This window comes from Phaenicophaeus curvirostris, chromosome Z, assembly GCF_032191515.1.
Source record: "Phaenicophaeus curvirostris isolate KB17595 chromosome Z, BPBGC_Pcur_1.0, whole genome shotgun sequence".
Taxonomy (NCBI): domain Eukaryota; kingdom Metazoa; phylum Chordata; class Aves; order Cuculiformes; family Cuculidae; genus Phaenicophaeus; species Phaenicophaeus curvirostris.
In genome coordinates this window covers 1,640,255-1,664,478 of record NC_091431.1, presented here as the reverse complement: position 1 = coordinate 1,664,478, position 24,224 = coordinate 1,640,255, and the positions used below count along the sequence as shown (strand labels likewise).

General features: G+C 43.9%; 1 protein-coding gene across 1 annotated transcript; it reads left to right on the top strand.

Annotated features, from left to right (window-relative positions):
• The first annotated feature begins 2,475 nt into the window (after positions 1 to 2,475).
• STARD4 (StAR related lipid transfer domain containing 4) lies at positions 2,476 to 13,044 on the top strand. The gene is made up of 6 exons (XM_069880258.1): positions 2,476 to 2,501; positions 3,180 to 3,295; positions 5,512 to 5,561; positions 7,173 to 7,299; positions 8,310 to 8,424; positions 8,972 to 13,044. Exons 1-6 carry the CDS (start codon positions 2,498 to 2,500, stop codon positions 9,196 to 9,198), a joined length of 639 nt encoding a protein of 212 aa, XP_069736359.1. The 5' UTR covers positions 2,476 to 2,497; the 3' UTR covers positions 9,199 to 13,044.
• Positions 13,045 to 24,224: the final 11,180 nt, after the last annotated feature.

Below are 24,224 nucleotides of genomic sequence, written 5' to 3'. Positions count from 1 at the left end.
TCAGAAAAAAATCCCATCTTTTCAACTTGTCTATAGCTATTGATTAGCTGGTAAAAAGAAGTTACAAAACAAGCCTGTTAGCACTGATCTTGGACTGGCATTTCTATTTCCAAAATTCAGATTTGATTCTGAAGAGCTCTATTAATTTAACTCTAAAGGAAGGTATCGTATCTCTCTATGATTAAGCCAGCTCAACAGGCAAGGAGCAGCCTTGAGAGGACAAAACATGGTGTAAAGTGCTAACTAGACAGAATGAGATTTCTCAATAACTTTTTTAGAGTTCTCTGTGTGACACAGAGTTCAAATTATATTTAAGTTTGAGACTGCGAGATTTACAATCACAGATTACCAGGAACCTCAAGAAACAGAGAAGGCCTTGTGGGGGATGTGGCAGTAGGTGGACGCCTGGGACAAAGCGATCACAAGATAATGGGGTTTTCTGTTCTAGGTGAAGTGAAGAGGGTGGTTAGCAGGACAGTCGCATTAAATTTCCAGAGGGCAGACTTTGAACTCTTCAGAAGGCTGGTTGGCAAAGTCTCATGGGAGACAGTCCTGAAGGGCAAGGGAGCCCACGAGGGCTGGGAGCTCCTCAAAAAGGAAATCCTAGCAGCTCAGGAGAAAGCCATCCCCGTGTTCTGGAAAAAAAGCCGGCAGGGGAGAAAACCACCTTGGTTGAACAGAGAGATCTTGAGAGACAACAAAAAGAAGAGGAGGGTCTATGAGCTTTGGAAGAAGGGACAGGCATCTTGGGTGGACTACAGGAGTGAAGTGAGATTGTGTAGAGAAAAAATCAGGAGGGCTAAGACTCGACTAGAAATCAGATTGGCATCTGGCTTGGATCAGAAATAGGGTGGAGAGCAGGAGTAGTGGAGGGATTGTGCCCCTATTTTCAGTGCTGGTGAGGGTGCACCTTGAATCCTGTGTTCAGTTTGGGGCCCCTCAGTACAGGAAGGACATTGAGATGCTCAACACAGCCAGACAGGAGCAAGGGAGCTGGGGAAGAGTCTGGAGCACAAGCGTCATGAGGAGTGGCTGAGGCACTTTGGGCTGTTTAGCCTGGAGAAGAGGCTGAGGGGAGACTCTCTGAACTGTCTGAAAGGAGGTTGTAGCAGGCTGTGTGCGGTCTCTCCTGCCAAGTAGCATGTAACAGGATGAGAGAATCATAGAATCATAGAATCATAGAATCATAGAATAGCCAGGTTGGAAGAGACCCACTGGAAGAGACCCACTGGATCATCGAGTCCAACCATTCCTATCAAACACTAACCCATGTACCTCAGCACCTCATCCACCCGCCCCTTAAACCCCTCCAGGGAAGGGGACTCAATCCCTCCCCTGGTGGAGCTTGAGGCCATTCCCTCTCGTCCTGTCCCTTGGGAGAAGTGCCCAGCTCCCTCCTCTCCACAACCTCCTCTCAGGGAGTTGTAGAGAGCAATGAGGTCTCCCCTCAGCCTCCTCTTCTCCAGGCTAAACACCCCCAGCTCTCTCAGCCGTTCCTCATAAGGCCTGTTCTCCAGCCCCCTCACCAGCTTTGTTGCTCTTCTCTGGACTCGCTCCAGAGCCTCAACATCCTTCTTGTGGTGAGGGGCCCAGAACTGACCCCAGGATTCGAGGAGCGGTCTCACCAGTGCCGAGTACAGAGGGAGAAGAACCTCCCCTGGCCCTGCTGGTCACGCCGTGTCTGATCCAAGCCAAGATGCCTTTGGCCTTCTTGGCCCCCTGGGCCCCTGCTGGCTCATGTTCAGTCGCTGTCAACCAACACCCCCAGGTCCCTCTCCTCCAGGCAGTTTCCAGCCAGACTTCTCGTAGTCTGGAGCTGCTCAGGGTTGTTGTGCCCCAAGGGCAGGACCCGGCATTTGGCCTTGTTAAACCTCATCCCATTGGTCTCAGCCCATGGATCCAGCCTGTTCAGATCCCTTTGGAGCCTCCCGACCCTCCAGCAGATCCACACTTCCACCCAGCTCAGTGTCATCCGCAAACTTGCTAAGGGTGCATTGCTAACTGGCTAAGGGAGAGGAAAGGCCCCCCCAGTTTTTCCAGGAAAGTTTACGTTGCATACTAGGAAAAACTCCTTTAGTAAGCGGTGGTGAAGCATCGGAAGAGCCTCCCAGGGAAGCGGTGGAGTCCCCACCCCAGGACGTGCTCAAAGGCCGGGTGGACGTGGCACTTCGGGGCACCGTGCAGCAGGCGGGGGGCTGGGCGGGCTGGAGGCTCCTGGAGGGAGGAGAGGGGAGGGAAGAGAGACTAGAAGAGGTGGGGAGAGGGGAGGAGAGGCAAGAAGAGGCGACGCGAGGGAAGGGAGGGGGAAGCGGAGCGAGGGGAGGCGCTGTGGGCGCAGCCCCCGCCCGCTCCCATCACTCCACTCCCTCCAGCCAACCCGCAGCCCGCGGCGGGGCCCGGCGCGCCCCCATTGGCCGAGCCCCCGGGCTGCCCGCATCGCGCGGCCGGCGGGGCGGGAGACGGCGCCGGGGAACGCGGAGAGGGGCTGCCGGCTGGGATGGGTGAGGGGAGAGGGGAGAGGGGGAGGGAGGGGGAGAGGGAGGGGGAGGGAAGAGATAGAGGGGAGAGGAGAGAAGGGAGAGGGAGGGGGGAGGGGGAAGAGAGGAGGGGGGAGGGGGATGGGGAAGAGATAGAGGGGAGAGGAGAGAAGGGAGAGGGGAGAGGGGAGGAGAAGGGAGAGGGGTGGGGAGGGGAGGGGAGGCGAGGAGGGGAGGGGAGAGGGGAGGGGAGGAGAGGGGGAGAGGAGGGGGGGGAGAGGAGATGGGAGCGGGAAGAGGGAGAGGAGAGGGGAGGGAGAGGGAAGAGACAGAGGGGACAGCAGAGAGGGAAGAGAGAAGAGGAGATGGGAGGCAGGAGGGGAGAGGGAAGAGGTAGAGGGAAGAGGAGAGGAGGGGAGATGGGAGAGGGAAGAGTGGAGGGGAGAGGGAAGAGGTAGAGGGGAAAGGAGAGAGTGAAGAGGAGAGGAGACAGGAGAGGGAGAGGGAAGAGATAGAGAGGGAGAGGAGAGGGAAAGGCAAGGCAGGAGGCAAGGTAAGGAGAGGGAGAGGGGAGAGGAGACGCTGGAAGAGAGGAGAGTAGAGAGAAGAGGGGAGACAAGGAGAGGGGAGTAGTGTGCAGTGCTGTTGTTGGTGTCCCCCATGTGATGTCCCCTGATGTATAACGGGTCTGTCCTTATGCAGGAGGAAACCAAATGGATCTCCTGCCAGATCCGGCACCACTGGCTACGAAGCTGCGGAACACTCTGATCCAGTACCACAGCATCCCAGACACCAAGTGGCGGCTGGCAAAGAGAACGGTGAGTGCTCTGGCTGGTGTCACACGTGCAGGCAGGTTTGTTCACTCGAGGAGGCTGTAGGTTGCTTGTGGAGGAGGAAGGGCTCATTACACCATGTAACGCAAATGTGACACATTAGGCAAATCCTTTCATGTGAGAGGCCCTGTGAAACCACCCATCTGAGATAGAACACCTTTAGGTGAGAGAATCCGAGAATCATAGAGTGATTGGGTTGGACAGGACGTCAGAGCCCATCCAGTTCCGACCCTCCTGCCATGTGCAGGGACACCTTCCTCTAGATCAGGCTGCCCAAGCCCCATCTGACCTGGCCTTGAACCCCTCCAGGGATGGGGCAGCCACAACTTCCCTGGGCAGCCTGTGCCAGGGCCTCACCACTCCCATTGTGAAGAAATTCTTCCTAATGTCCAGTCTAAATCTTCCCCCTTCCAATTTAAAGCCATCCACTCCCTCCCACTCCCTACCTGCTATTGCATGCTAGAAGCAAAGTGAATATTAAAAAATTACATATGCTCTTTTTCCTGTCTACAGTGACACTCTGTCATTCCTTATACCCATTTTCAGGGAAGTATCTCACAGAAGAGTCCTACCTGTGCAGGACTATAGGCTTTTCTTAAAGCAAAATGTGAAACACCATTAGCACTAGCAGTGGTGCAAGATGTTCAATTGTATTTTCAGCAAACGAGGCACAGCCTGCACGTAGGCTCTGCTGGCCTTTAGAATCTCCTTTTTGTATAGCACTTGAACCCATCATGCTTCAGCTTTCCAATGTCTTCCTCTTTAAAAGTGTGATTATTCTCAATTCTTTCATAGTGCTTCATGTTTCTGTCGCCTTCAGAGCCCCCATATTATCATAAGTTTCCTTCCATGAAAGGGAGTGTAGTTCCTGCTTTCTGCAAGCTGCCATACCCTTTTGACTTGCTTGGCTTTTCTGAGTCATGCTTCATCACACTAAATAAACTTCACTGATCTATGAGTTCCAGACTGGGTGAATACCTCTTAGTCTCGTCCTGTGTAGAAAACAGAAATGTGTTTTGTTATCATAGTGTAGCAAGATGGTAGGACTAATGTGTTGAACTTCTTTTGTCCTGTTGTTACAATGGTTTGAGTTGATCTTGAATTTTTTTTTGCTGTGTAAGCAGGCACTGATAAGAGAGGCTCAGCTGTTCCAAATGCAATATGACTATTTGCAGAATTTAAAAAATTCACTTTCTTGAAAGGGAGGAACAGATTATCTGAGCCTTTCACTCTTGCAAAACACCTACATCACCTCTGATCTGCTAAATGTAAAATCTTATGCCTTTACCATTGTTTTTGAACTTTAGGAAGTTACCTGAATCTCACTGTTTCAGATCACATTCCTCCCTTGATTTTACTCCTCTAAAATTTCCCGTTGGACTTACTTGATCCTTCCTGCCTGCCTGCCTTCCTCCCTCCACCCCTCTCTTAAGACATTCTTCCAGGAAGATTCTTAACACACAGTTCTCGATGCAGTACTTACACTAATGTTCCTTAGACCATTTGGTCTTTTGTGCTTCTGTAATAATGATTCCAAATATAAAGGTGCAATATGTTACTCAAAGATGAATACTGAAATTTGGAGATTTTGTACAGAGGTTCCATTTCATAGTTAGAAAAAGTCAGAAGATACTGTTTTCTTTATTTTCTATGACTAACTTTAAAACTCTACGGCTTGCAAGATGCTTCTAGTCAGGCATCTAGGAGGGACAGGTAAATTAAGATTTCTTGTCTACCACTGTCAGCACCTCCTGCACACGTCTGCTTGGTCATATGTTACAGGACTGCAACCAAAAGTTGTGCGGTCTTCCTTTGTGAATGGTGGCCAAATAATGGTTTTCCAGTTGCCTTTGAATTGAAAGCTTTACCTAGTAACGTGGTTCCATTATTCTATATATTTTCATGGTAAACTGGCTAGGCCTGCCAAGCCCTTTTTATGTGCAGACTTCTAGCATTTGACACTGAGAAAAGCAATTGACTGATGTATTTTAAAGAATGGAAGACTATTTGTAAAAGACATATGAAACATCTGCCTCTCTTCTTAAGAAAAGTATTCAATAGTACCCAGATCATTTAGCGCTTTGGGGTGCTCTGTAGATAATGGTAAAGTTGATTTTCTTCAGAAAGGTGGAAGCATTTTCTGGACATCTTATAGTTGTATGTAAGTGACAATTAATGTCCTGTCATCCTTTTTCTTTCAGAAAGATGCAACTGTGTGGCGTAAACCATCAGAGGAATTCAGTGGATACCTGTAAGTTTACCTGCACAGCAGATACATTTTTAAGATTCCACAGGTGCATTTTATAGAGTTTAGAAATGAAGGCTGTGGGTTCTACAGCCCTCAGCTACACAGATTCTGCAGAGGAGAACCTTAGTGGATCATCTGCTGTGCCTGTACTGTTTATTTTTAGAGTTAAGTTTCAATGGTTGGACTCGATGATCCCGTGGGTCTCTTCCAACCTGGTTATTCTATGACTCTATGATTCTATGATTGCATGGTGTCTAGAACAATGAACAATGAAAAAAAGTGTGGAACGCACCACAAAACTCCCATTGACTGACATGGGCAACACTGGATGCTCAGACCTTTAAGAAAGGTGGTCTGCAAACCACAGAAACAAATCCAGGTTCAGTAGGTCCAAAGTGTTATTTGGTGACAACGTAGTTTGTGCTTAGACTGTCGCAGTGACCATGCAACTGTAGTAGAATAAAATACCAAGCATGTAATTGTGGGAAGGATGTGTGACATAAAATCCCTTCCTGTGTCAGTTTCTATCACTCGGTTCTGTTGGTATCTGTAGGTTTAGGCAGGGAAATAGTTACTAGAAAACAGCACCCTGAAGAAATGAAAAGTCATGTGAACAGGTAATGTTTGAAAATATCTCAAAAGCTGATGTGCTCTGTGGAATTTAAGTCCTGTTAAATTTGCAAGAGCTGATGATCCGAGACTTGAAGAGTCTGCTGACTCTGCAGGGCCATGGGCACCCCGGCATCGACAGGTTGTGTAACTTGAACCCCCACCACGAGGGTAGTAGCTGCTATGTGTGGATAAAGACTTCAGGGTTGTTTATACAACTGGTGAAAAAAGCATGCTTTAAACAACTTTACAAAGACCTGCCTGGAAGCTGCTGGCATGTTGACGTGGTCCTGCAGTTCTGTGTGTACGGCTGAGATTGGCTCCAGCTAGGTAATTATGAGCAAATATGGGTGAACCGGGCAAATGAATAGATGAGTTAGTTGCTAGTTACCTACTGTTTTAATAAAGAAGAAGTATTTGAAAATACTGGTCCAGATGTATTCTTCCCATTGAGGAGCTTGCCCAGTAACACAAGTGACCAAAACTCTCCTAAAAACATCTGATAACAAATGAATGTTCTGTAATGCCTTATACCAAATTATTTAATTCGATACTCTTATATGCCACCAAAACATAATGTAGTTTCTCAATAGCTTGGTTCCACTACTGTTAATTCTACTTAATGAAAAATGTTTTTCCGTTTTGCTCCTGCTCTCATTTCCTTTTGCTTTTAGCTTTACCTGTACCTTGTGGACTCCCTTGCTTGCCCAGTAAGAAGAGGAAAATAGCAAGTTGTTAGAGAAATAGATCTGATGTTTTTAATCGGTGGGAGGAATTTGGCATTTACAAAATATAGAATTCAGCATAGGACAATGTTTCTCAGAATAACCTTTATTGCAGAGAAGAATAGATTCACCCATAGATCTTTTTCTGTACTGATTATCTGGTACAATTGTCCACTGACCATAACTTCAAGTAAGGTGTTCTAGTAAGTGTGCTGTTGCAGATTAATGGAATATTTGTAAAGAGTTTCTGACTTCTAAATTTAAGCATGTGTTTCTCTAGCTACAAAGCTCAAGGAGTGCTGGAAGATGCAACTAACAGAATAGTGGATCATATTCGCCCTGGACCTTCTAGACTGGACTGGGACAGCTTAATGACTACAATGGACATCATGGAAACATTTCAAGAGGTGACAACCTGTTAAGGTTCTTAAGGGAAGTGTGTATAGGTGCATACATGAATTTTAACAGTGCAGCAGAGCTACCACAAATGCTAACATTTTTCTGCCCATTTTCTGCAAGCACGTGGGGTGTTGTACATTCACATGGTGGGTGACCTCAAATGTGGCTTTCTGGCTGCACCATCCTATTCTGAAGCTTCAAGTTCAGCTTTCCATCAATGCTAAAAATGAAGGAGTAAAACTTGGTCAGTCACAATTCTTTCAGCCTCTGATAAAAGTCACATACAGAAAATTACAGTGTGATATTTTATGTGCCAGAGCCTTTTCATACAGCTTGCTTTCTTCCATTCCACAAAGAACAAAACTGTGGGTGTTAGTAATCGGCACCTAGCAAAGCGGCAACCTCTCCCTCTTCCTGAAAGACTAACTTCACTGTGGGGCAGGGCTTTGTGCTGGGAGCCAAAATAGTTCACACTGAGAGGCAGGACTTGCTGCAGAAAGGTAGGCTTTAAGTTGATTACAGAAGACCTAGTTGCCTTCCTTCGGTTACTGGGGACATTCAGCGTGTCTTCAAACCCCTGTGGATATCTGGCTTGAACAAGATTGTCTTTTGCTCTTGCCTCTTCAGGAACTTTTATATGGCATAGTATTTTTGTTAATTATTGGTTGAAATTTATACAAAATCTATTGTCTGTTTTGTTATTCGCTTAGTGGATTAAAAGTACTTGACAGATCATTTTAGTACCAAAAGAGACCTCTTGCAATTTATTCATGTTCCTCTCATGTTTCCTAAGTAATGGTTGAGCCACATAAAAGCCATATGGCTTTCAGTTCCCAGGCAATTGTCTCGTTTCAGTCAGTATGATTTAAAGGTGCCATTCTGACCTGTTTGAGGTTTTTTGCACAGCATAGTTGATGGAGCGTGCAACCTTTGTGGAAAAGGCTAGCAGCCTACAAGCATGTATTCATTAAACTAAGATTTTTGTTTTCTCACCCTCCTTATTCTGTCACAAAACAAGAACTGCTGTGTGATGCGCTACACAACTGCTGGCCAGCTCTGGAACATCATAGCACCAAGGGAGTTTGTTGATTTCTCTTACACTACAAGCTACGAAGATGGGCTTCTAACATGCGGTAAGGCACCACTTAGCTCTGCCTGAGTCATATTTTGCAACAGCTGTTTGGCTTAAGATTTGATTAAAATTAAGTTTAGTTTTGCAGTAAACATTCAAAAATGGTGAAAGATGGTCTTCAACAAGTTTTTCAAAGGTATTTTAACATTTTATAGAACTAAAGAAGTGTACAAGTTACTGGTTTACACATAAGCCATCCCTGCCTGCCAGGTTTCACCTGTGCAAGCTGTGGGACAGGAGTCGTAGAGGCAAATTGAGTGCTCTGACTCGGCTCTTACAGTAAACTGGATGGAGTAACAACTTGCTCCACTTGATAGTAAATGGGAGGAATATCTTTTTAATGTCAAAATTTGTGTTTATTACGCTCTACTTGTCTGTTGTGGAGTTTGGATGAAGAGCCAGACAACTTACATTTATGAAAGTACCCAGAAACTTGTCTCTCGCTTCTGCTGAATTCCCCAAACAGGAATTTGTATATTTTAAATATACTGTACCTTTATTTTTTTACCTGTCTCAAATTAATTTCCCCTTTTTTTTTTTCTTGATAGGTATAAGCCTGGACTATGGAGAGGTGAGACCTAACTTTGTCCGTGGATTCAATCACCCTTGCGGCTGGTTCTGTGTCCCTCTTAAGGACTATCCTAGCCATAGTCTTCTGACAGGCTATATTCAGACTGAACTGCGAGGGATGCTACCACAATCTGCAGTAGATACTGCCATGTCTAGTACCCTGGCCAATTTCTACTCTGACCTCAAAAAGGCACTGAAAACTTAGAAAAACAGTGACTTAAAAGACCTTGCGTTTCTTGCAATCAAATTATATTGTTTAGCTTTAGTTTATATAGGTCAGCTACTGAGTTAAGGGATGAGTAATATTCTTCCTGAATGATATCTTTATTTTGAGGGATCCAAACAACTTTACCAAGTACTCTTTGATGTTATACTTGGCATACATTCCTCATTCATGGTGCAAGATTCTGTTTCCTGCTCAGCACTCTGCAGCTGTATAAGGAGCGATCTGAATCTATAAGCCCATGGCTTCCTAGATGGAAAACCCAAAATGGGGGGGGTGGGCTTGAAAAACGCAGCATGAACTCCACTCTCGCCAAAGGTACTGAGGGCAGAGTGCTCAGGATTTTGTCAGTGCAGGTTGCTGTACAGGCAGCATGTCATTGAAGGATGTAATTTTGTAATATATATATTTTTATATTTGCTTAAAATCTTTGATTTATTTCGTTTGTACAGGTGCATCTGTAATACGTTTCAGAAAGTTTGCTTTGATTTATCATAGGGATATTGCTTAGCTAAGTTGTTAAATACTATTCATATGAAAGAAATTTGCTTGTTATAAAATAAGTATTCACTATTGGCATTTCTTCAGTGTTGTAAGTGTAACTTAATTAACTGTTGAAAATAACAGTTGCAGTGCATAGATAAAGAAATGCTCTTACAGCTGATCCAAAGCTCAGTCAAGTCATCAAGTGTCTTTCCATAGTTTTTAGTGGGCTTCTAATCACACAGTTGTCAAAATAGCAAACCTGCAATGGATCTTCTGTGTTGCTCTATGCTTCTAAAGAATTTTTTACTTACACTTGCATGTAAGTGTGTGTGTGCACGCGTGTCTGTATTCAGGGTTTTTTATTGTCTTCCTTAACTGAAAATCCTGCAATTACTACAAAGGACCACTAACTTGCTTCAGGTATGGCCATTGGTGTAGCACAACAGCACAGAATGCCAGTGTGCAGGAGCAGTGCACTGGAGTGTCCTGTCATAGCACCCCTAGACTGACCTTTGCAATACATGGAAGTAGCATCTTAAAACATGAGCACCTGAAGGCCAAAGCTCAACGTACAGAATTGCTCAGATCTGCTGGAGGATGGAGGGTCAAGTTTGTAAGGATATTTAGCCATCCTGTGATGCTGACAATTACATAGAAGGGGCTTTCAAAGGTTACTGTCTGTGCAACTAGGAACCTGAATTCTCTTTTAAGACTTGACATAAAGCTTTTAGTGTTGGTGTGCGTCAGTCGCTCAGGTGAGATTGTCATTACTCCTGTGCTTTACCAGTGCTAGTAGAGGCAAGCTCAGTTGTGTAGCAGTTAGGGAGGGTCCCTTGGAGCCTACTGTTTTGTGGCCAGTTGTATATGTACAATCCAAGGACTCGTAATCAGCTTTCAGTGAAAAAAAAAAACTTGGATGAAAATTGTTCCCTGCAGTATTGACTCTTTTGACACTGTAGCTGAACTGTGAAGAGTAGAGACTTTTCCGTATCATTGTTCAAGCAAAGAGGTAGAAAAAGTCTGACACCAAACATAGTGATGGCTCTTCAAATGTGCTTAATGTACTAAGGCATTTAGTACTGTTAAGACAGTTAAAAACGATGGCATCAAACATTGGTGCCTTCACAGGCAGGAGCTCCCTGTTGGGTTTTGTGTGTTCTGCAGTTCCCTTTAAACTTAGTGGTTGCTTTTCCCATCTTTTTTGTCTTCCTTGTTTCCCCCACGGTACTGGAAGTTCACAAGGTCATCTTTCACCACCAAGGACACTAAAAAACCGGTGTCAGCAGACACGTTTCTTCCTAAATGCTAAAGTCCACTCCTTTCACTACTGCTCTGTGGGGTGAATGCTGACATGATTGTAGAGGAAGCTGTGCAAAGTATACCCTATTTATTCTTCACAGTTATAAAGACCACATGTAGAGTGAATCTGCATACTCATGTCTTCTTTTTTAAAAACTGTTGGGACTGACTAATTGAGGGGTTGTGATACAGACGCATACAGAGAAAGATATTCCATTGCTGTGTAAAATCCCAGTTTCAATCACAGAGGCGCTTCAGTGCTGGAGAAATCGGTCAGAATGAGCACAGGATACTTACAGGATGATATTTGTACGAGACTAGGCACTGCAGAAAAGGTTAAGAGAACCTTGTTCCAAAAACCCGTTGTAAGAGCTGTAACACCTGTATAGTACCCGTCTTTACGTAGTGTTCAGTGAAATGGCTTTTTATGTTTTCAGTGAAGATAGGCCGATGAAGCCAAGAGCAACTGAAGAAAGAGCTTGTGTTTAAATTGAAGAAAATTGCTAGTGAATTTTAAGTACGATGATCTTTTTTAATAAAAATTTCTCTGTGTAAGTTTCCTTTTTGTCAAGAGAATTGTTTTCAGTAACAGGCCTAGAAGTGGAATGAGAGTAAAGTTCCTGAAAGTGAATTAGACCTTCTGTTTTCGTAGAGTCATAGAATTGTTTGGGTTAGAAAGGACCTTAAAGATCATCTAGTTCCAGCCTCCTTGATTAAACTGGCTTTGCGCCTTTTAACCAATATGGTTTGCTTCTGCCAGTGATTCCAAAGACTCAGAATAACAGTAGAGACTACTGGAGATAGAGAACAGAAGCAGATTTTTTTTTTTTTTTTAATCCGTAAAAAAGCGTAGTACCATTCTCCAGTTTTCAGATGAGAAGTCACAGAAGGTGCTAACAAATTTTACGGATTTATTTTTAAGGAATCTTGCATTTCTAAAAATGTTCTGATTTAGGAGTGCAATGATTGTGTGTACTGATTATGCCACTGAAGCAATGCAGAGCTGATGCCCCTTCTTTCATTATTCCAAGCAGTTCAGTTATAGGGTGATGTGGAAGAAAGATATCCAGTTTCATAGTGTGTTGTATTTATTTGAAACCAAAACTTATTTTCTTTTTATATAGCTAGGGATTGAGAGGAGTGTTGGATGTTAAAGCAGAGCTGTTCTTTAACCAGAACATTTATAATCAAGAAAGCCAAAACATCAAGTACTAAACCTGATTAGAACCTTTGCACGCCATGGCATTGCTTTCCTCCTAACAAAGTGGACAATCTGGATGAACCAAAACAGTGAAAATAGGAAAGCAGTTGAAAGGACAAAGTGCAGGAGCCCATGTTTTGCTTATTAAGAGGAGTGGGAGACAAATTACCTAGTATAGATTTCTGTCATCCTCACAGCAATTTAGTTGAGTTTAGGAGTGTTTTAGTTAAACTAGAATATCATAATCCGAAAGTGACTTCTGAATGAAGTGCCCAAGAGAAGAGCAGAGACAAGTTCTTGCTAGGAAAAAAAACATGTATGTAGACATACAAGAATTATTTTTATACGACTAGTATTTTTTTTTAAGCTTACTTTTTCAGTGGCTTATGCAGTATGACAGTTGCTCTGTGTGTGGATGGGAAACATGGCTAAAGATCAGACAGTTTTCATGTCTGGCTTCTGTTCTTCATCTAAAACCTCCAGCATGTGGGAGGTGGACTTGGACTTCAGATAGATACTCTGGGAATAGCACAAGCGCCGATCTCAAATTTGATGAACAGATAAATGTGAAGCATGGAAAATTTATAAAGCATTAAAAGAGTGTATAATTCCTCTAGTAATCGCAAATAGTCATAACTGTTTTGATGGTATGAGGTAGGGATTCACCTTGGGAGGTCACTGCTGTAAAAATAGCCATAATTCTAGTGAAACCAGTGAAGCTGTGCCTACGTTCAGAAAGTCAAAGTCAGTCTATTTTAACAGTGGTTTTAACTGTGTTCATCACTTAAGAGATTGTGTTTTTATTTTGAATGCAATTGCAGAATAAAATAAAACATGCATTCCAACAGTCACATGATGTAGCTTTTTCAATACTTCTGAAGTCAGAAGTGGCATTCCCTTATTTTTTGGGAATTATGTCTGATGCTGTAGTTCAGCTGTATGGTGATCTCTAATGCTATCAATTCATCTCCTTAGATTTGAAAGCCAAAAAGTCTGTCTTTACTTAGAAACTTGATTTAGGCTGAGGAAGATGCACAACACAGTCTCTTGCTGAACTAAAATCTCTTGAAAACCGTACAAAAAGGATTTTCTTAAAGCTTAAATTCTAAAGATAGGGGTTTTTTTTAATGACCTCACGATTGCTGCAGAAGAACTTTATTATTTTGCCTTAATATTAGTTACCTTTTAGCATGTTTAAGGATTGGTTTATTAAGCATCAAAATCAAGTTAATGCAAAACACATGAGGATGTAGCACCTTGCAAAAGGCATAGTTGTACATTACTATTACAAAGCATGTTGCAACATGTATTTTGACATGCATTTCATTAGCACCTACAGAAACAATAGAAGAAAATACCTGTCTCTGTGGAACCTTTTCTGGTTTCTGTTACTAAGCCTGCATAAAGACAAGAGAGATCTGTAGCATTTGACTTCAGAGCAAAGAGTTGCAGCCCCCTTCTGTTGCTGAGAAAAGGAACTGTGACCTCTGAGATGCAGCACGTTCTGCTAGAGCATGTATTGTGCCACCCTCTGCAAAGTGGATGAGGAATAGGTACAGAGGCCACTTTGAGACTTTGTAAAATGCTTAAGGACATGAATCAGAATTATAAACAAAGAAAGAAATATGTTTAAACTCATTTCCTAGTGAAACAGCGTGAAGATGGAAGAGATTATAATAAAACTGCTGAAGATTAAATGTTCTTTAGGAAAGATTGTGAAATCCTAGACCACAATTTAAATTTTGCAATACATTCTGCCTTTTCCAGTCCTCATTGAGCTGTGCTGGTGACTCAGTTTTACGGTACAGGAAGGGATTGATTATTTTGGAGTTAACCTTCCTTGAGATTGTGCCACTAGTAGGGAGAAAACAGGAACAGCACATTACAGGAGATACTCGTGCATGTTTCACAGCTGACCCACACAGTAAGAGATCTCACATCTGGGTTAAGGTGCCCCAAATCCCAACACATTATCTAGAAATGGCTCTTCCAAAAGGATTTTCTTTAAAATTTTTCTTTCAGAGAGTCAAGCCTGTATGGCTGCTTAATGTTCCTTGAAGATGTCTCTTTGATAGAGGTAACACAGATGTAGTTGTTAAAAGATCAGTTACTGCCCAGGGTGTAATAAGAAACTGGCCTTGCTCCAGCCTTCAGTGGACCAGTTCACCTGTGCCCTGGGATGCCTGATAGAACCTTTCCCTGTGCTCCGTACCTGGGCCTGCTGTGAAAGTTTTTCAGAGGAAGGGTGATTGGCAGAGGCTGCCCAGGGAGGGGGTTGATTCCCCTTCCCTGGAGGGGTTTAAGGGACGGGTGGACGAGGCGCTGAGGGACATGGGTTAGTGATTGATGGGAATGGTTGGACTCGATGATCCTGGAGGTCTTTTCTGACCTGGTGATTCAAGGAGATGCAGCTGAACAGTTGCACACGTGAGTACTTTGGCTTTGGGTACCACATGGCCCCTCCTCATCTGTACACCTAACGGGACTTCAAGCTCCTCACAATTAGGAGGAAGGAGGAAAGAAATCACAGCATGCCCACCCACTGAGGCACGAGGAATGTCTCTACAAACCAGCATCTCCCTCTCATGCATACAGCATGAGTATGGAACCCCTAAGTCCACAGCCAGTTCTGCTGAATTTCTTGGGTTTTGTCTCCCTGTTACAATTACTTAGGCTAATGTAAAAGATGTAATCAAAACATGAATATGAGCACAAAACCACAGACATTAGAGCTGAGACACTGAACATTTCCCGAGACCATCAGGTGTAGTAATCTTCTGTAGAAGACTGTCATACATTAAGGAGTCAGTGACTCACAAAGCAGTCGGTGTGGGTTGTGCATGTTCCCTGGCTGCAGGATAAACTTCAACAGCTAATGACAGCAGAGGAGGCTGCTGCCGCAGAGAACCAGCGATCGCACTGCCTGCCTGGCCTTCCCTGCACCTGACAGCATAGCAAGAAGTTCTCATGTGGACATCCTCCCTGCTTGATAACAGAAATAATCAGTAGTTTGATGAATCATTTTAAGAAAATCCTGAAATAGCTGTAATAACAAAAAATGCAGTAACCTTTCCAGGGGCAGTAACAGCACTGTGCATACCAGAGGCCTCCCTCATGCCTCACAACTCGGGGTTCCCAGCATTGGAAGGGAAGCAAAATCACTGATACCACCCTCTCATTCTCTCTTGTGTTAGTTCTGATAGAATCATAGAATAACCAGGTTGGAAGAGACCCACCGGATCATCGAGTCCAACCCTTCCTATCAAACACTAAACCATGTCCAATAATAAATGTGATAAATAGCATTTTAATGGTACTTTGCAGAGGCTGATTTCCTTTTTACTGTGATCGTAAGGAACCAACCCTTCCTGGTGCAAAACAGCAGGCAAGATGAAGAATTAAGTTTTGTGTATCCTCTATGTGGGCAAAACATCTTCCTGTTCTGCTTGTGTGCCTGCCAGCTGCTGCCACGGAAAATGAGCATTCGTGGAGCAGGGAGTTGGGAAAGCTAATGCCCACCACATGTTCTACTTGCTACACGCCTCTTGCCGGAAGAAATGGAGGCAGGATAACGAAAAAAAAGTGAGGAAGAGGGAAGAGGCCTTCTGTGCACTATTTTTTAAAAATGTCAAATAAAAGCACAGATAATCCACAATGCATGTAAAAATATCACGTTTGGGTATTTTAAACAAGAAGTTATTTGCACGTGTGCAACACGTTGAATGAAAAAAAAGGTGTTTTAGCTGCTCAGAAGCACATCAGCACTACAAGCTGCTAGGGCTTTGCAAAGAAGCAGAATGCTCCAGGCATCAGCGGAAATGCGGGTTTTTGTAAGTTCTGAGGGTTTTGTTTAACTCCCCAGCTATCCTAACCGCTGGATAGTCTCTCTGAGTAGTTCTGTCAGCTTACTGACTTGTCAGTGCTTTCTCGTGTCCCATTGTCTTGTCTCCAGCTCTCTCTAAAACCAGTGGAACATCATCTGCAACAGGAGCCTCCACACTGATGTTTAATAGACTGTTTATAAGACGTCAGTCTGACGAACAAATATCTTGAGTTCCAGAGGGAATTCAAAAGTCCACAAGACCTAGTTCCTATACACACCTTCTCTCCTTTCAAATTTTCACTGACTTTATCTGTTCTGTTGTGGAGATGAGAAGATGGTTTCATGAAACTGTAGTAAGAACCTATGCTTTCCCTCAGCTTGGGAGAAGGTTCAGCAGCATCCATGGAAACATCAAAGCAGGCAGCTTTTCTGAACCACTGTTACCATGAAGAACATCTTCCAGAGCTTATAATTATTTCTTTCATCCCCTGAGGGTTTTGAAAATACAATCTCCCGCAAAGGGGCACGAAGGGTCTCTGCATTCAGGCAATTTGTGTGGCTAAGGAGTTGTAGGTGCAGGGACAATCAGCTGCACCAGCGCGAGACAGTGGTCAGCTGGCCAAGCAGCCGTTCAGCTGACCCGTGGCAGTTGTGACCCACGGCAAACTGAGCAGGAGGGAGCACCACTTAGGATGTTAAATTACAGATTTAGAAACAAAACAGAGAAACAAAAAATAATCCTTCCAATACTTCTGTCTTGCCAAGGCCTCCACTCAGGTACTGTGTTTAGCTTTGGGCTACATACCTTTTGGCTATATAGCGCTGCAGAGAATAATCAATTACAGGCAGAAAAATATACATGCGTGCAGGGAGAGCAGTAAAAGAGCCAGGACGTGTGACCCGTGTGGAAGGATCTGGTTTGTGCTGATGAGAGAGAAGGACGCTGAACAAAGAAGCATCTTAATAACCTTTGGAGACATCAGAAAAGGTTGCAGAAAACAGATCACCATGTCAGACAAACTGTTAACTGGCACAGACTCACGTCTTTATAAAATACTTTCCAATCACAAGAGTAGAGGAGTGATTTGGCAGATTGCACGAGGAAGTGGCAGTGTCTTCATTGCTGCAGGTATTCAAGACCAAGTGGGACAAACATCTGCCTTGCATAACCCTCCCCGGGGCACAGCGATAGCCTGGACAACTGTACAAAGGTCTTCCAGGCTCCCACTTTTGTAGCCCACCACTAATAACACTTCCTTTGTTATCCGACTGCTAAGGCTTTGAGGGAGGAGAAGGGGAAGGAGTATTGCCAAGTCGGAATTCATTCAAGACTTCGCTATATAAACAGATAACACCCATCATTCCAACTCCTTATAATGACTAATATTCTGTATCCTACACTAGGCATTAGCTGTTAGCAAATAATAGATGTAAGCATTTCTAGATTTACTAGTCTATTTGGCATCAGACCAGTCATGCAAGCCACTTACTAAACTAACCATCAAAACATGTTCTCATGGCTTATCAGCATTTCCATGCAAGCACACGAGCAGGCACATTGGTCCCAAGCACGTACACTGAAACAGTGAAACTGCCAATTTCTCCTCGTTTCCAGCTTCTCTCTGGTTCATTTGCACCGTATCAGAAAGGTTACTACACAACCAAGCTTAGTTCCAAGTAAAAGTGCACAATTGAGCAAGCAGCCCATAAACTTATATTTAGTTGCTGACATCTTTGCTGGTACAAGCATGGACAGGACGGGATTTCTTACACATTAAGCAGTGAAAGGAGGAGTCAGGTACACAGGGCACAGAGCTAATTTGAGAAAGTCTAATAGATACGTGACAGGTTTGATTGTTACTATTAAAAGTTCAGATGTCACTGCTCTGAGATCAATGAGCTTCCGTGACAGGTTTATAAAATACTTTGTGTTACAAGTCAATAGCACCATTTCTCTTGGAAGCGTCAGCAAACGCCCTAACCAAGCAGCAGATACTCTCCTGAATTAACAGGAGCACAGAACTCGCTGCTTACAGCCTGGTCCTGATCCAGCTGCAAAGCCAAGAGCCACCAGGAGCCTCCAAACCAAGGCCAAGACAGAAATAAGCCCTTAATGTACGACATCTCTTCAGGTAAACACCAGCTTAGGCTGATGAGCTGTTTACTGTGCGTCTGGAGCAACCAGCCAGGCTCTGTTTGGTGCCTCCCAGGATTGCAAAGGACAGGGTGGTCTAGCTCCTTGGGACTAACAAACCCCTTCCCCAAGGTGAGACAGACTCAGTGACTCTTTCCCTCTTCTCCCACACTTTTAAAAGCTCGATCAGCTGCTCTTGCTGTTCTGAAAGACTGTTTATCTTAGTCTTAGGGATTAGGGTTACCCACCATCTCTCTATCTTTCCTTCTCCCTGAGCACCTAATCACTTCAGAATTAATTTTCTTACAAGCATAAGCTTCTCACATACTGTGTATTCTCAAAAGAAGTCCAAACAATCCCAATCAATCCCTCCAAAAATGTCCCTTATGGAACATTAAATGAAATTTCTGCTATTTAATCAGAAGCATTAACATGACTCCTCATGAGCATGTGGTGAGAACAAGAAAGTGTTTCCTATTGTGCGTAACAGCATGAAGACACAGCTGGGGTTAGCTCTCAGCAGCTAGTAGTTTAACTGGTCTTGTTTCTAATTACTTTCGGCAAAAAATACCTCTTAGTTTGTAATTACTGTTTCCGTGCAGCCAAGATGATAAAGATTCAAGCAGAGCAAACAAGGCAGCCACCACTGCACTTAGTTCCGTAGGTCGGTGGTGGCACCACCGTGGAACCCTCTGTAGGGTCCCATGGACCACCCTCATTCCCAGGGAAGATACATCTCAGGGAAGACACTGCTGCAGCAGGATTCAGAAAATCCTTCAAAGATATTTTTTTTCTAAATATGCACACGGTCCATTTGCTTCGTTTCATAAAACATTTCTCAACAAGCTCTTGTTCCCCACTGAAGACGACTCCAGGCCCCAAAACAAGCTGAAGAAGACCCTGTGAGCCATACCGATAGTACAAACGAAACAGCTTTGATGTCTTACAAATGAAAAGTGGGGTCAGCAGTGAGGTTTCTCCATCTAGAGGGGGCTGGCACTCTCCTACTTTCATAAACGTGACTGAAGGTGATGTCAGGAAAATAACAGATATTGGGGAACCTGGGACTTCGGAGGAAACACTAGGACACTCTTGTCACCTTATTCTTTGTTCAGACCAAGCTCTCTTTGGTGTGCTCCGTAGCAAAATCCTCTGTTGTTTTTGTTGTGGCTGCGGATGTTTTGGCAGTCCTTAGAGACTTGTAGTGGAGGTTGGGCTCCTTCACGTAGAGCTTTGCTCAGTAACATAACCATTCCTTAGGGTCGGCTTTTTCCTAGATTGCCTGGTTCCTGCAGGTATGGTAGTTATAATTTCTCACAGTGCAACTCAGCTATTTGGAGCTAATGTCTGGTGTGTGTGTGAAGTTGTAGTTAATGCCTGTAAAATCTGTGATTTAAATAGGCCTAGTCATTTTCAATAAATTCAAGCTGAAGAGTAAGATGGAGCCAACAACAATGCTTCAGATGCATAGAATCATAGAATCATAGAATCACCAGGTTGGAAGAGACCCACCGGATCATTGAGTCCAACCATTCCTATCAAAAGGTATGAAGGAGCCAAAGCTGGGGAAAACTCTGTACCCCTGTATTTATTAATCTGTTATACCTTGATATCCACTGAGTTCCATCCAGTAGTGGTCCAAGAATGCAAAGCGCTACGGTTCCAGTTCCAGCAGAGCGGTGCTGGCAAAAGGCACAAGACTGCTTGAAAGGTTACTGCAACTGCTAACGCAGACACGGGTCTTAGCATTCAGCAGGCTCTCTCTCTCTTTTGATAAAGTCATATTTGTGTGTGCATGTACATACATATAGTTTAATAGAGAGTTGGAGGCCGGTCACAAGTGGTGTCCCCAGGGCTCAGTGCTGGGTCCAGCCCTGTTCAATGATCTGGATGAAGGCATCGAGTGCACCCTTAGCAAGTTTGCGGATGACACTGAGCTGGGTGGAAGTGTCGATCTGCTGGAGGGTCGGGAGGCTCTGCAAAGGGATCTGAACAGGCTGGATCCATGGGCTGAGACCAATGGGATGAGGGTTAACAAGGCCAAATGCCGGGTCCTGCACTTGGGGCACAACAACCCTGAGCAGCTACAGACTAGGAGAAGTCTGGCTGGAAAGCTGCCTGGAGGAGAGGGACCTGGGGGTGTTGGTTGACAGCGACTGAACATGAGCCAGCAGGGGCCCAGGTGGCCAAGAAGGCCAATGGCATCTTGGCTTGGATCAGAAACGGCGTGACCAGCAGGGCCAGGGAGGTTCTTCTCCCTCTGGACTCGGCACTGGTGAGACTGCACCTCGAATCCTGTGTTCAGTTCTGGGCCCCTCACCACAAGAGACATTGAGCTCCTTAACTGTGTCCAAAGAAGAGCAATCAAACTGGCGAAGGGACTGTGGAACAAGGGTTATAGGAGCAGCTGAGGGACCTGGGGTTGTTTAGCCTGAAGAAAGGGAGGCTGAGGGGGGACCTCCTCACTGTCTACAGCTACCTGAAAGGAGCTTCTAGTGAGGTGGGAGTTGGTCGCTTCTCGCAAGTGACAGGTGACAGGACAAGAGGAAACAGCCTCAAGTTGCTCCAGGGGAGGTTCAGATCAGACATTAGGAAACTTTCTTCACCAAAAGGGTCATCGGGCACTGGCAGAGGCTGCGCAGGGAGGGGGTTGAGTCACCATCCCTGGAGGTGTTAAAAAGATGGGTAGATGAAGTGCTTAGGGAAATGGTTTAGCAGTGGACAGGTACAGTTAGAGTCAATGATCTCAAAGGTCTTTTCTAATTTAGCAATTTTATGATCCTATGATGCAGCTATAATTTTATTGATAATTTCAGAATAGGGCCACTCTGACTACAACATTCTGTTCCTGCTTCTATATTGTGCCTACCCTCACAATATCTAAACGCCTTCTATTAATTACATTGTTCATTACTGTGTTCATGGTGTCTGCTCCACTCTGGAGGGGTAGAAGAGCATGCAATGCACAGGGTTTTTTTCAGTTTTGATGGATTTTTCATTACATGCATGTACATCATTCCATCCATAAGTTGGAGGAGTCACGCTCCAAGGGATGCTCTCCATATTTGCACTGACCCTCCATCAATCTTCACCAAATTAGTCTGGCCAGAAGTTTTACCTCCCAGACATACAGCAAAATTTTGCTTATGTGGAAAGTTTAGAGTCTTGTCAATTAAAGTTTATACATGTTCTGGAACTAAGATTTTTTTACATTCCAGATACAAATAGATGAGGTAATTATTTTATTCCTATATTTCTCCTCTTTCTTCCATATAAATTTATTTGCTTCTTATTTTGCAATGCAGCTAATGTTTTTTTTTGTACAATGCAACATAGTGCTGTGCAGGGGCTCATCAGGGAAGCCAGATTTCTTTATACAAAAGCAGAATTAACTCTCACTATTGTGGGTGTCTATTCTAACTGAAATTACTTGGAAAGGTTGGACATTCTTTGAGCAATTAGTGTTTTATAAAGTAAGTTCAAGGAGGTCTGAGTTGTCTGTTCGTTTAACTTTGGTATTTTCAGGGCTTGCACGCATCCCTGCCGTTGTATTCTATGTCCAGCTGTGCACGTTGCGCTTGGTCAGTCTCATTCCTGCTTTTCTCCCATAAACGGAGACAGGTTTGTTACTTGAATGCCTACATAAGCTATACAATCCTAACTTAAGCAAGGAAGAGGCAGATTCAGCCACACAAAACTGAGTTCTTCACCAGGAGAAATACACAGCCTCTGCACAAGCCAAGGATCAAGGCACAGAGCTGAGATTCGCAACTGTCTGTCACTTCGTAAGCAGGCAATATGCAGGTCACTGTGCAAGGGTCTCTGCCCTACACTATTATACGCCACTCTTAAAAAACCACTCTGAGAGCTGCACTGCAGGGCTCTGCACAGCATCATACTCCAGGACGCACGTGGGAGCTGAGGGACAGCTGCCAATCGGTATTTGGAAATAGGAATCCTCTTGCATTTGCTGCTTAGCAGATGCTAGCATCCTTTCTTAACTTGGACGCTGACAACTCCCAGCATATTCTTCTTCTTCCCTGCTGCTCAGCTGCAGAAAACGCACTCCCCCTACAGCTGCATCTGTTTCCCTCACTGCTCAGACTGTAGAGGAAGGATCTTTTTTTTTGGTAAGTGCTGATGCCTGGCTGCCAGTGAGCCACAGCCTCCTCCATCCTGGGACTCCTTGCTGACCTAAGCCCCTTCCAAAAACATTTTAGTGGCCACTTTCATCCTGTTCTAGTACCACATGGCTTTTCAGAGCATTATGGTTTATTCACCAAGCTTTGGGGTCCTTGCCTAGGGGATGATGGGCAGTTTTTGTCACTCCTCCCCACACGCCCGACAGCCTGTTTGGTTGCAGGGACAGAGCTCTTAACACCCACCCTACAGAGCACACGGCACATCACAGACTTCGGCCTTGATGCTCCTTTGCATTCAAAAGTTTGATGATATTCTATCTGGATCTTTACAGGACACTTGCACGATGTGAAGTATCAACTTCACCTAACTACCCAGCACTGGGCTCATGAAATGAGATCTACTGCATCATCTGCCAATCTAAAATGAAAGTGTTTGAAATGACAGAAAATGCCTTCTATTTTGGAATGAATCTATTCGGACTTGTAAAAAACCCTGTTGCTGTGGAAAGGCAGGACATCATTAGCCATTTAACAGCCATCAAATCCTCAGCCTAGCTCTCAAATGTTAGACTTTAGTTTGCTAATATTATAATCTGCCTCTAAAGGAAAAGTTTTCCCAAGTTCAAATACTTCAAAAAGATAGCAAGATTCCCCCTTTTATACCTGAAGGACTTTGCTAATACGTTGAACATTTAAAAAATTTAAAGCTTAGATTCTCAATGGAAAAGAGCATCAGTAATTTAGTACCTCGTTTAAAACCACAGACAATGAACTCGCCCATCCTGAGTAGCTTTTGGACGTGCTCCTATTTTTCCGCCACAGTAAGACTCAGGTGTTGCACTCTCAAGACTGAATTACAGCAGATGCCACCAGGGTGTAATTTTTCAGATAAAAACAATGCATATAACATTCCTTTCTTCCATTATATGCATATGCCCTAGTGTTGCTCTTCCTTCTGCATAGTACTGTATACATAAGCCAGGCATTCTACTTCACTGAATCATGTATTCATAATTCATTCAGCACAGAAATCTGACTGTCTCATATGGAGCATAATAAAAGAAAATTAAGCAAAAGCAACTGAAGCCCTAGAGCCTTTATGCGCAAGACTGAGCTGCCTCCAAGATCATGTTGTCACAGAGAGGTCTCCAGTTGCATGACATCAGTTCATATTTATGATTCGCTATGGTATAATTTAGCAAAGAACAACCTTAAGAATCAGCTGGGACTACTTTTCAGCTCAACGAACCATGCCTCAGATGAAGGTATTTCTGCTCAAGTACTCATAGATGTGAAATGAATGCGCAGCCAACTCCACAGATTAGAAGCAACTAGAACAAATTAAGGAGGAGAAGTTACACAAATCCAGCCTCTCCCATCAAACCTCCCCACCAACCAAAACTCACATGGCTTTAGCATCGTACTCACGGGATGAGAATTGTGGCTGAGAAACGCATTTGTCCTGCGTTCTCCTCACAGGATATAAGAAAGACAGTAAAAAGTGAGACAAGTGGGATGTACTTGTCACCTTCACCAAAGTGATTAGTCTTACTGTATTTGTTGTCCAGGGAAAAGCTGTGGAAGTGTCTTGTTGGCCTGTCCACAGCTGCCAAGCCCCCACCAGCTGACCTGGATGGATTTACTTTAAATTTCAACCATGCTTAATTAGCAAACCTTTTTGTACAAGTTCAAAGAGTTAAAACAAATGGATAAAAAAATCTCAAGTACAATACATTAATTAGTGTGCATTCTTACCTAGTAAAGACAGTATCTTTAATCTTCATTTTTATATTAATCTAGACTGCATTTTATTTATCAAGCCTACCACAAGAATAATGTGGTATTACCCTTTAATTTCATCAGGAAATGTAGCTACTGAATGTTTTATTAAGGACTTTTTTTCTCAGTAGCTGATATATTTTT